Source organism: Nipponia nippon, unplaced genomic scaffold (genome assembly GCF_047370975.1).
Source record: "Nipponia nippon isolate SJK-2023a ecotype South Korea unplaced genomic scaffold, ASM4737097v1 scaffold_11, whole genome shotgun sequence".
NCBI lineage: Eukaryota > Metazoa > Chordata > Aves > Pelecaniformes > Threskiornithidae > Nipponia > Nipponia nippon.
This window is the reverse complement of record NW_028262302.1, coordinates 12043246-12055635: the sequence shown is the minus strand read 5'-3', so window position 1 is coordinate 12055635 and position 12390 is coordinate 12043246. Positions and strand designations below refer to the sequence as shown.

General features: G+C 37.4%; 1 protein-coding gene across 2 annotated transcripts in view; it reads right to left on the bottom strand.

Annotated features, from left to right (window-relative positions):
• The window catches only part of SPATA7 (spermatogenesis associated 7), a 42810-nt gene that overhangs the window by 16801 nt on the left and 13619 nt on the right, over positions 1–12390 (bottom strand). The window contains exons 4-5 of one of the 2 annotated variants that reach the window (XM_087747024.1): positions 11982–12029; positions 898–1031 (exon numbers count right to left, since the gene is read on the bottom strand). In XM_087747024.1, the coding sequence (XP_087603150.1) occupies positions 898–1031; positions 11982–12029 (182 nt within the window). The remainder of the gene's footprint in view (positions 1–897; positions 1032–11981; positions 12030–12390) is intronic. The other variant, XM_087747025.1, reaches the window with a different exon arrangement.

Genomic DNA, 12390 nt, shown 5'->3' with positions numbered 1-12390 from the left:
TTTTAAATATGACATTTTCTCCCTTTTCTTATGCATGCCTGCGCTTTCATCCATAACTAAGAGCCATGTACTGAAACATTATTTCTTTGCACTGCAATAAGGTCCCACTCAGACTGCTTGCTGCAAAAACCAGTCACACAGAAAGAAACTAATGGTGAGTTTTCTGTACTACTTGGAAATGTTCTCCAGCTCTATGGATATTTAAACAACATATGAAGCATTTGCTGTTAAAATCAACAGAGTTAAAACATCATTCTGTTTTAAGTTGCAATTGCTCCTTTACAGTGATGAACAAGAGAATGTAATTTATTAGGCTATTTATTTATTTATTATTTGGAAATATACACCACATATCTGAATGAAATGACAGCCAAAATAAGTGAACCTATGTGTATAGACAGAAAAGCACTTATTTTGATGGCTTAAGTACTATTTTCACTTTCAATAACTGCAATTTGAGCATGTAGTATACTGTTAGATATGAAATGTATTTCCAAAGTAGGACTTTGGATACAGAAAAAAAAAAAAAAATAGAAGATTCTCGATTCTTCTGCTAGGAAGGTTAGTGGTAACTAGAGCTCTGCCTTAGGAAATGGTAGAAAGCTCTGGAGCAACAGAGAGGACATGGGAATTTCAGCTGAGATGAACGCAAGAGAATTCAAGGGTAACTAGAACTTGAATTTACCACAAGCACTCTTCATCCAGATACCTGCCATCTTTGTCAGAAGGCCGAGACGTGCGTTTGCTGTTGGGCACGCACCAGGAAGACCCTTGTCTATTTTCTGCCGCTTGAAATATGTCAGCCCTCCCTCTAGAGCTGCTGCACAGCAATGATCAGCTGTTATTATGGGAGGCAAGGAGACTCTGATATCTACTAAACAAAATTAAAATATCTACCTTTCCAAAAGAGGATGGCAGCAGCCTTCCACTCTGTCTTGAGCTGGATCGGGAGGCAGTTTTACCCACACTTATTTCCTCTTCACACTTGGCTATCTTCTTTTTCAGTTTCTCTCTTCTTTGCTGGTCAGCAACTTAGGAAAGAGACAAAGTTTGTCAGATCCAAACTGAAATATTATTCTTTTTTTGTCCTAAGTGATTTGAAAACGTCATAGGGGGTTTCCAATTGCTCAGCAAAGTCAGACTACTGGGATTCATTCCACTTCCAACACACAGCAATTATAAAAAATTACCTCTATTCTTAGAAGAAAAGTATTAAGAGTATGCTGGTAGCTGAAGCTGTACCTTAGCTTCCCTGAAGTATTCTCATCTCACAACTAATACACCACTATGCAGGAATTCCAAGATCAGTATTGCTAACAGAGCACTCCGCTCAAAAACTTGCAAGTTTGCTCTCAATTTTTTACAGATAGAACTCCTTTGACTGTACTCTCATCTGATATTTCAGCAAAAAAACATGTTTACTATTAGGAAATCTGACATGTAAAAAAAAAATAAAAAATCCATGCTCGCACCATAGAAAAATAGCAAGTAGTCTCCCAAATACAGAAATCCATGGCAAAACAAGCACATTCATGTCAAGAACACTAAAAAAATGAAGGCAAACACTGTGAGTGGGCTACTGACAGATCAGACGGGGAAATTGTTATCAGTCTACATCGGTCTGCAATCCAAGAGCTTGTTCACAGTGTCCATGCAGCACAGAATATGAGTTAGGTATCTATGCCATCAGACAGAGAGGAGCTCAAAAGATGGGTAAATTTTCTGTGTTAGAGTTTGCTATCAGTCACCTGCATCTGATATCTTGCATAATACAGCCCAAAGTTTTTGTATACTGTGAGCACCCAGGTGCCACAGATGAAGTTCACAAAGTTGAAAAATCCAAATGAGGCTGATGAAAAACATTAATAATTTCATTTCCAAATGAGAAAGAAGAGGGTTCATATAAGCAAGCACACATTTGAAGTCTGTATAGACATGAAACCTGTTTTAACTCTTGACTACATTTCTCAGTCACTTAACACAGACCCAAGTGTATGAATGGTTTGTTTGATACAGACACACAGACAGAAAGGCCCTTGCGGATTTCTTCTTGGGTTTCATAATGTATTTATATCATACTCTGCTAGACCCCAATCTTCACACACACTACTACACTTAACGCATGGAAATGCAAATAACTTTGTGGATTGGTGTGGTACATTCTTCTAGACAGCTGAGAACTACAGCAATCTGAGGACATTTAATCAACCTTTAAAATACATTCATCTGTGTGCATTAACCCTATAGACATGTTAATCTCTAGGAATTATTTAAGTACGTGTATTCATTTTATTAAACATTTTAGTCCCCTTTTAAACTAGAAGTTATTCTTTCAGATGCAAAATCCTTGCTCTCATTCCTCAGGGAAATCCCCCTTTCTTTTTCTTTCAATTCTTACAATTGATATGTAAAATACAGAGTAATTTCTTTCATGGCTGCTGATTTATTCAGCATATTCCATTAGAGTACTTACAATATGAAGTTGCTTTTATTACTGGAAAAACATTAGCTGAAGTTAAGATATGCTAAATTCTACAACTCCGAATTAAAAATATGCCTTGTAACAGAAGGAAAAAATATATTGTACCATTAAGTAATTAAAACTCAATATTTTTCTTCCTACACTAAATTATTATTATGTAGCTATTCTAAACTACTATTATTTCTAGTTGTGTTTGTCTTAAAAGTTACAGATGAGCACTCAAAAATTAGCTACAGGTCAGAAGTTTTATATGTTTGAGATAAATAATTATGCTGGGCCAACAGAGTGTGTCTGTGTGTGCACGTGCCTGGAAGCTGTAAAAGCTCAAGTCTTGCCTACTGCTCAGGTAAAACGGTGATGGCTGAAATGAGTATTGAATAAATATCTAGGGCAACAATGAATGAATGACAGCTCTACAAAGCATAAATGCAAATCATACAGAAGTATGGGTGTCTCATTTTGTAAGTGCGAGTAGATGCCTGAAACAGAAATTTCCTTACACTCAAGTGCTTAGGTGGAAAGTGGGTTTGTCTAAGACAAGACAGGCTTAATCACTTTACTGCATGTTCTACCTGCATACCACGGCTTAACAGGAGTTTCTGGGCAAAGTGCAAAGCAGTGTGAATGTTATTGCAAAACTGAGTTCTCACGTTGTCCTTATTCTGCTCTTCACAGGATAAAGTCTGAGATTTCACATACATGGACAGACTCTGCCTTTACTACTGGCATTCAAAGCTGTAAAGGCCAACGACTACAAACCTCCTCCAGGACTGTGTGCTACCACTCTTCTCAACCAAAGCACGGCTTGGGCCCAGGAGTAAAGAAAGAACAAACAGTAAGTATGCCAGCTAAGGCTATCTTTGGATGTCAGATTGACCCATTGCGACTACTGTCACCTGCATGGGAAATGTAGTCTTTGCCTCGCACCAGTCATATAATGAGCTTAGCTCAGCTAATCCATTAAGTGCGTTCTAAAATCTATAAAGTCACACGTGTACTGAAAGGCAGAGCAGACATATGCAAAAGAGAACAGCACAAAATCCCAGCAGTGTCCCCATCTTGTTGCCAAATTAGGGAATTTTCAGGCTAGATTGGCTGTAAAAGCTAGGAACTGTGAAACCAGCAAAGCAAGAGAGAAAGAAATCCTTCTTGAAAAGAGTTAATGTAGATGTACACGCACAGCTAGATGTAAGTTCAGATAGCCCTGAGAGAGTTAGCAAGTATCACAGACAAGGCTACCACCTTGCATGGTGCCGACCTCCCCTTACTTCACATGTCCTTTTTCCCCAAGCAGGGACTGGAGAATCCAGTCTTTCCCTTTGACTTTAGGCAGACAGAAAATGGTATCATACAAATGGCCTGAACCTTTGAGGCCCTAGTTACAATATTACAACTGATGGGAGCTGAAGATGCTTAAGGCTGCCATACATAACCACTTGTCCTGCAGCTGTGAATATATTAAACGCAGAAAGAATGAGACCAGCATTCAGAAGGAAACGTGCAGTTTTAAAAGGGAGATCTATCTGTTAATTGGAAAGGTTGCTCACTGTTGAAGATAACTTCTGCTTCGAATCAATCACAGATATAGCTTCTTTAGTTTTCAGTGAGGTTAATACACTGAATTTGACAAGAGTGCCCGTGGCATACTGTCATAGACTAGTGGGAAGTAAACATCAACTGCATTTTTTAACAGACACTTCATAATTTCACTGCAAGTAGATTTTACTCTACGTTGGCTCCAGAAACATACCACATTTATAGAGTTAAATAGGGGAAAGTTCAAGACAATAAGTATCTTATGACAAATAAAAGAAAAAAGAAAATCACTGTGGTTTTTTTTTTTTCCATCCCTTTTAAAAGGGAAAAGTAAATGTTTAGGAATAAAAAAAAATACAGTCTGTAGATCCAAATAACATGAGTCCCTTTTAAAGCCTTATTAGAGACTTCGAGATTAATCATATCTCATTAACTGCTGTGCTCAAAACCATCACAAAGATTTATAGTAAAGAGAAAATGTATTAAAATATAAACAAAGTAGTGATTTTTGTATATCAGATAAATTCAGAGTCTGTGAAACTGAATTCTGTAACTTACTGCACCCATGCCATGAATCTGTTCTCTTAATTCAATTAGGAAGAGAGGAAGCACAAGAAACACCACAAATTTTAGAAGTTAAACTGTAGCATTCTCCATAAAGAGCTACCCATAAAACGCTGATCAATCTCATAGAAGTAACACTTCTGCCTAGGAAAATGCCCTTTTCGCAAAGAGTACACCACACTTCCAAAGCAGAGATCACATCGTTACATTCCCCTGTTAGAACCGTCCCTCTATAGGCTTGATTCTTTCTTCCTTAAGCCTAGGCTGCAGCAGTATTTCTAGACACATGCTTAGAGTTATAAAACAAATGTCATAAATCTGGAAGAAACAAAATAATCATACATACCACACTCCTAAGCAGCTTGAAAGCTCTGCACTTATAAGGACGGTACGATTTGGAATGCCAGTGCTTGTCCTTTGCTCTGAATTTCCAATCTCTAAATTTATCGTATGTCACATCACAGTACAATTGGCAGTTAACCTCGAAGTTATTTAATTTTTGATGTAAATAATCCATGGCAGAAAATGAAATATTAAGTTAGATTTAAATTGAGTGCAGCTTGCAGAACAATGTATCTCAAAAGAATTGTCCAACACCGAGCATTTCTCCTTTGTGTTTTTATATCAGCTATTTTTGCAGTAACACACTTCAGGTTATTATCTCCATTATGAATTCTCTTAGATAAACAATACAAACATCAGTCTCATTTCTGCTGAGCTTGAAGTGCCTGCAGTGACCATAATTAAAGTGTGCAGCATATCAGTTGGTGACATTACTGCTATCAGCTTCCTAGCTCTACACAAATCCCCAATACACCGTGATTTAAGCACCTGGGGTGAGAGCTCATCAAATGCAAACTGAATTTTGCCATTGGGTGTGAAGGTCAGGTTTCTCCTAAGTCTAAATCTAAATTTCTTAACACAGAAATTTTAATTTTCATAACTCCAAGAGACGATTCTGCAGTCGTCCTTCACATCCATTATCAGTAGCACTGTTTCATCAAATAAGGGAGGAATCACCATAAAAAAGGTGACAAAGGATTTATTAAGGGCTTGATACTACAGCCTTGCTTGTATCAAATAGAAAGTAATGTTTGTATCAGGGTATGTACTTCAGAAATGTGATACTGCTTGGCAAAGCTACTAATGGCAAAATTTGGTCATTGCTAAAGCTTGGAAATAAAGCCTAACAGTAAGACACGAATCCTTCAGAGGAATTTCAGGAGAGGCTAAAAAGACAGGATTATCCCAAATCCACCCACCTCCGATCCTTGTATGGGGTCCTCACCCAACAGACATCTCGTAGATACTTCTGTCAGCTGTACAAAGAATGCAGCAGCCTGTGCACAGCCTGCTACATGGAAATTGTGAAACGCTGCACCAACGCTGAAGAAAACTTCTGAGCCTGCTCAGGTAAACCTCCATTCGTGTACCCTAGAGAGAGGTCCATCTGGCTTCTAGGTGGGCTCGGACAGAGGATTTTGTCTCAGAGTACCACTGGGGCAGCCCCCATGGACAATTTAGACATATTATACTGAACTGATGCTGAGATCAAGTGGAAAGCATAATTTTACTGGTGTTCTCTGGTATGCTATAGCTATTTTGTGATCCTCAGTAACAGTGGAAAATGGTATAAAAACAACCACCCCGCAGTGGACAGATGGTAAAGCTAGGTAAATTCAGTTAAAAATCAGGGACACATTTTCAATAACAATGGTGATTAACTACTGCAACAACTACAAAAGGAAATGAGGTTTTCTCTATTTCTTGACCTTTACAGGTCAAGACTGCAGGCCTTTCTTGTTTATGTGCTTTATTTACCATATTCAGTACGGTTGTTGAGTTCCATATTAGCACAATTGGATGAAATTTTTGGTCTGCTTAACTCTCTGCTTAACTCATGATGTCAGACTAGATGATCTAACTTCTTTTCGCAACTACAAACTCTGTGAAAAATGTAGTTTTGATGTACTGAATACATACCTAAAATGAATTACCTCATAAAGAAAGAAAGAAAAACTTTCTGTAGAAGAAACTTGAAGTAAATAACTTCTGAAAAGAGAAAGTAAAATTACGACAGTTAAAAGTACAGGTTTGTAAAGATTTTTTTTTACACAGTGGGTTTTCCTGCTCTCCAAAAATTCAGACTTGATAAATATTCTAGAACATCTTTCCAAAGACATACTTGAACTCGGAAAACGCACACGTTAGAATTAGCTGAGTGTTTGACTTTAAAGACCTTCTATTAGTTGCTTATAACTTTCATTTTCAGAAATGCATACGTAAGGACAAGACTCAACAGAAAAGTTAAGAATCAAAGACGGGAGATTTTGTGAAAGCTTCGTGTAAAACAGCAGCAACAACAAAATAAGTAAGACAGCTTTTCATAGCTCTCTGCTTTTCGTAGCCTAAAGGGCAGACAGATATAATGTAAAATATGTGATCATGTGAAAAATTAAAATTTAAATACAGAATTATATAAGAATATATATTTCTTGACATTTCTACTTGAACCTAACCCCCCAAAAAGTAGAAAAACAACATTACTGATCAGTCTGAATTGTTGTCTCTCCCCATCCCTCAACTCCCGCGCCAAGTATTCAAGTTCCATCAGGCTAAAATAGATTTCTGGTGGGTAACTTCTCAGAATACCTTTTTCTTCTTCTTCTTCTCCCCCCGCCTTGGTATCAAAGAGACCTGCATTCCCAAGCACACTAATCACTGGGTTCAGGCTGTACTATCAATATGCCCTGTGGAAAAACCTCTAAACATATGGGTTGAAAAGTTAGTACTGTTAGAAACCAGGCATGTGTAGCAGCAGCTGTCTTACTTGGCATAGCTTTTGTCAAGTTTTCTGGCACAAATTCCACAACCACAGACTTCTAATGGCCAGTGGTATCAATCAACATGCTTGGACTAATTCTGAACATAGAAGTTTCACATTTCAAGAAGTTTCACATTTTAACAACTATTTTAAGTCAATAAGGCTGATCTAATACACAAGAACATGCTCACTGCTAGCCCAGTGGCATGGCAGCTTGCCTACTTTGCTGCCAGCTAAGATACCAGGAAAAGAACAGTGGAAACTAAATCCACTTTAAGGACAGAACACATTCAGTTGGCCAGGGCGAATGCCAACTACAGTATCATGTTTAATTCTTAAACACTAATGACTGATTCATGGCAACAACCCCAAAGGGAAATACTCACCTGCTATTTTAGCAGTACATGAAGCACATTTTCAGGGGATGTGTTTTAACACTATCTGCAGGAATTCTGTTTTGTAACTCTATGCTATTAATAAATCTTAGCATTTCAAACTGAAAATTTACCCCCCTTCCCAAACCTCTTTTGAAATAGAGGGGGAATGGAAACCTTATTTGGGATGCAATAAGACAAGGAATACAAAAAGAAAAAAGCAAACCCCTCGATTATAGAGATTCCCCCAGCATTCAATCTGGACAAACTGTGTGTCTCATCTCCAGCAAGAAAAAGGAAATCAGTTTGAAAATATTCTAAAAATCTTTTTCCCTTACTTTCTTCCTCAGTACATTTTCAATACTCGTACTGCCTGAGCTATTGGCTGTCATCTCCAGGTAATGTTTCATAAAAGACAGAGGAAGAAAAACTATTCTCCGCTGGCTTGCCAGAGACACTACAAATTATACCTTGCACTGAGCTTAATACCTGAACACGTTAACACTTGGTTGTGCTATTATTACAGTACAGAAATCTGTAGTTCTTGATGAACAATGTATAGAACAGTAGGAAAAAACCCAACCACTCTAATTTTAGGTATGAAATAAGTTGAAATAATTTTCAATTTCATTTTAAACATCTAGAGTTTATAAGAACAGTGCAGATACTGGACAAGGGATGCCTGAGTACTCTCAACCTTAAATACCTTGAAGGCAGTGAGACCAATAATGAAGAATGTGAAAGTAAATGTGCCCCGTGGAATTACCCCTTTGCTAACTGCACAAATTTCAGCCTATGCGGCAGAGTTTCTTATCTGTTTATAAAGTGATTTCAGTCAGGTGACAAAACATATGAAGAAAGCAGGTCTGAAAAAAAATACCAGTTACATGCACACATTGAGTATAGACACTAATCCTCAAAGATTTTTAATAAGATAGTCTTAAGTATCTGGTACAAACGCATATACGAAAATCCTGGACCTACGGCAGTTGAGAAACTTTTGCCGCTGACCATCACGAAACAACAATTTCAACTATGGCATCTAAAACCCTTACATTCCACCATCCAAAATTTGCCTTTTACAACCGGAATTACCAGGATAAATGCTTTGAAGTAAATTCAGTTCTAATCCTGACAGTGTTTGAATTGGACATCTGGAAAAAATCTTTTAGCTACGTAGATAAGTGCGACATTGGAACAGGTTACTCAGGTTGCAGAATCTCCATCCCTGGAGGTTTCCAAGACTTGGCTAACTGATCTAGTGTTGGCACAAGTCCTATCTTGAGCAGGAAGCTCAAGGAGGACTAAACGACCTCCAAAGGTCCCTTACAACCAACATTTCTGTGATTCCATGAAGGCAGGTACGTGACAGAAGTTGAGCTTCCTAAACATTAGGAGAAATGACAATGAATACAGACTGAGCTGTTGAAGAGAAATCACTAGACAACAAATCTATGAACCAGTGTCTCTCATCTCTATTGGGTAGAAAAACCCTCTTCTGAAATGGTAAACACAACCAGCAAGCAAGCTACATAACTTCCAGCCTTGTGTCTGGGGCAAGTGCTGAACTCCAGTGAAATCAGATATTGAGACATTTCTCTTGCTCTTGCAGAAAAAAAAAAAAAAAACAGGAATCTTCTACTTTAAGAAAAATAAGTGTTTGTAGCCTTTTATGCAGACAACTTAAGATGAAAATGTCATTGGGAACATTTTTCAGCATTGCAAAGTAAAACACTACGTTGAGGAATATTCTAATAAAAAGATACTGTTTACATAAGTTTACTTTATTACTTTGCTTTCTGTCTTTCATTTGGCACTCTCATTTTTAGTAGAGAACATGAAGCACCTCACAAAATAAAATCTGAAAACTGGGGCAGAGACATAATACTGTCTTGAGAAGCCATTTTTAGGAAAAAAAAAACCCAACATTATTTATTGCTTTGTTAAACAGATTTTTAGAAATGGCAAATTCATTGTCACTTTATAATTGCACAATTCCTCTCAGTGCAGAACATCAAGCAAACAAACTATATTTTAGAACTCAGCTAAATTTAAGGATAAAAAGCTCTAACCACACTGGATATTCAGCTCTGGAAGACTGAGAAGTAAGTCCAACATTTCTTCCAAATGACTCCTGTGCTACTGACTAGGATCCCAATCCTTGAGTTACGATGCTCAGCTTCAGTTTATGAGCTAGCTATATTTTGGGAATATAATAAATTTCAACTAAGTATCAGTTAGCACTCCTGAGTCTTAGGCTAGAATAACAGTAGGTAAATTGAGGAAATGTTTTTGTAATCAAAGGCTTTATTTTTTTTTTCCCCTAGCTTTAAGTCTTTTTCCTTTGTGAACATGAAACATCTTCTAGGGCTGTGTTGGTTGTATGCATGTTCTAATAAGATAAAACACAGCAGCAGCTTTTTCCAGCCGAGTTTGAAAATAGGTGAAAGAGCAATTTAGCGAGGATTTAGCGTACCAATTTTATCAAACAGATGGGTAAAAACAAAAGCAGCAACAAAGGTGAAATGTTTCGGTCACACCCTGTATAGGAGATTAATGTTCTGTCTGTGACCAGGACAGAGTTACATAGTCAGACACCGGTCTGAGTAAGGTGAACTGAAAGAGAAAAATATTGCACAAAGTCTTGCTATCTGAAATGGAAATTTCTTCACTACAGAGCACACCTGCTAGTGTCATGACAATTATCTGTTAAGGTTAAGGCACTGCCGCTGTCTCCCAGAATGAACTCATTAGGCAGGGAAACTCATTCCGGTGTGAAACACACAAGCTATCAGCTCAGAAGCATTTTATCTGTAGGGACAGCAGACTCTAAAATAAATGGGCATTTGTTGGTGTTGAGAAAGACCCAAGACCTGAAAAGGTATGGAAGAATAACTGTTAATTAGGGAACCTAAGAAAGATTGTAGAAAATGCAGAAAGAAAAGCTACATGAGGGTTTTATTACAAAAACACGTAGGTGTAAATTCTCTTCTTACATCAACCCTGCATTTTCACGCTTGTTTCAAAGCAAATCGTGGTAGAGCTGGAGCATGAGAAGGCACACTTTTTTCAGATGACTCTGCAGAACAGGTGATCTGAAGTTCCTACTGCAATATGTAGACTCTAGATATCCCTGCAATACTGTTGCTGCTTGTGCTGCACCTTTTGAAAGCAGGAAAAGGCAAGCCCACATACAGCATCTTTGATCCTGGTGCAGCTTGCTTAATTCAGTCTCAACCCATTATGCAGAAGTACGGAAAAAATTTCTAATGAAATTGAGTCTTTCTGCCAAAAGGATGACTGATTTCCTGCATCAGCTCTAGTTACTCTGATCATTTTACAAGGCAATAGCACTCTGGTTTGACTGGATTTGAGACTAACCACAAAGCCTTCTGTCCTCAGAAGATTTATCTTTCCATCCTAAAAGAATACTTTAATTTTTTCCAGTACCTCAGCAGTTGTAACTAAATATTAAATTGGAGAAAAAATAACTTTCTCTAATTGCATTAGTGAAAAAGACAGACAGATAACAGAAATATACCTTTGTTATTTTAACAAACAGCTGCTATTTATCCCCTTTGACTAACATGCTTCACTTAGTATTCCCTCAATGATTTGAAAGTATTGCTCTTCAGCTCACACTATGAAGTAAGGCTACATTACTGGTATCTTTAAACAATGTTAAGAAATGAGACAACTCCCAGAAAAAGTAACTGCAGTTTAATCCAGGCTGTGGGGCTGTGCACTTGTAACTGGCTCTGTTTTCTGCGAAATGGAACAGGAAGTTTCAGTCCCGGTACCCATGTGCCCACGTTCCCAAAATTCCCCTTGACCTTGCAATAGTAAGCTGTCTTCTTGAAAATTCAAGCTCACATCATATCAGAAAAAAGGAGAGAGAAAAATCTGAAATTCTCCTTACGTGCTCCATTAGCTGTGTGGATGAAAAGAAACCTAAGCAAAACTGTGATCCTAAGCACAACTAATCACTCACAGACTAGGTCCATCTCACTAGCATTACATTCACTGCAGATTCTTACAAATAGCTGGAGCAGGATACGAAAAGCTGAAGAAACAAGCAGATACATGAATGCTTTATTAAGGGTTATGTTCTATTGTTACTTTTCTATTCCTCTGGTTCTTTTGTTTTGTTAAGTTAGTTTTATAGACGCTGTTTCAGAATTAACGTATCACAAATACTTACGTTTGATACTGGTCAACCTACTTTTGGGCACTGAACAGTCTACAGCTGCTGAAAATAAGAAAAAAAATAAATGTGAGTGATTCAGTATTTACTTAGTATTTCTGGTGGCTAGAAAAAAGTAGCAATAAAACAACACAGAACAAAGGCTAATTTAATTACAACACCGTATTTTTTCTCTATTTTAAAATACGCTATTTACTGTGTGTTTAAAGTGTTAGACTGATATTAATACAGTCAGAGAATTTTTGAGATAAAGATATTAAAGTAAAATATATATTTGAAGGAATAATCATCATTTAAAGGAAGATTCCTTACAAAACGTTTCTATACACTTTGTGCTGATGGCATTTAACTGCACACCTGAGGATACTGAGAATGTTACATGGTAGAGAGATAGCAGTATATTTGT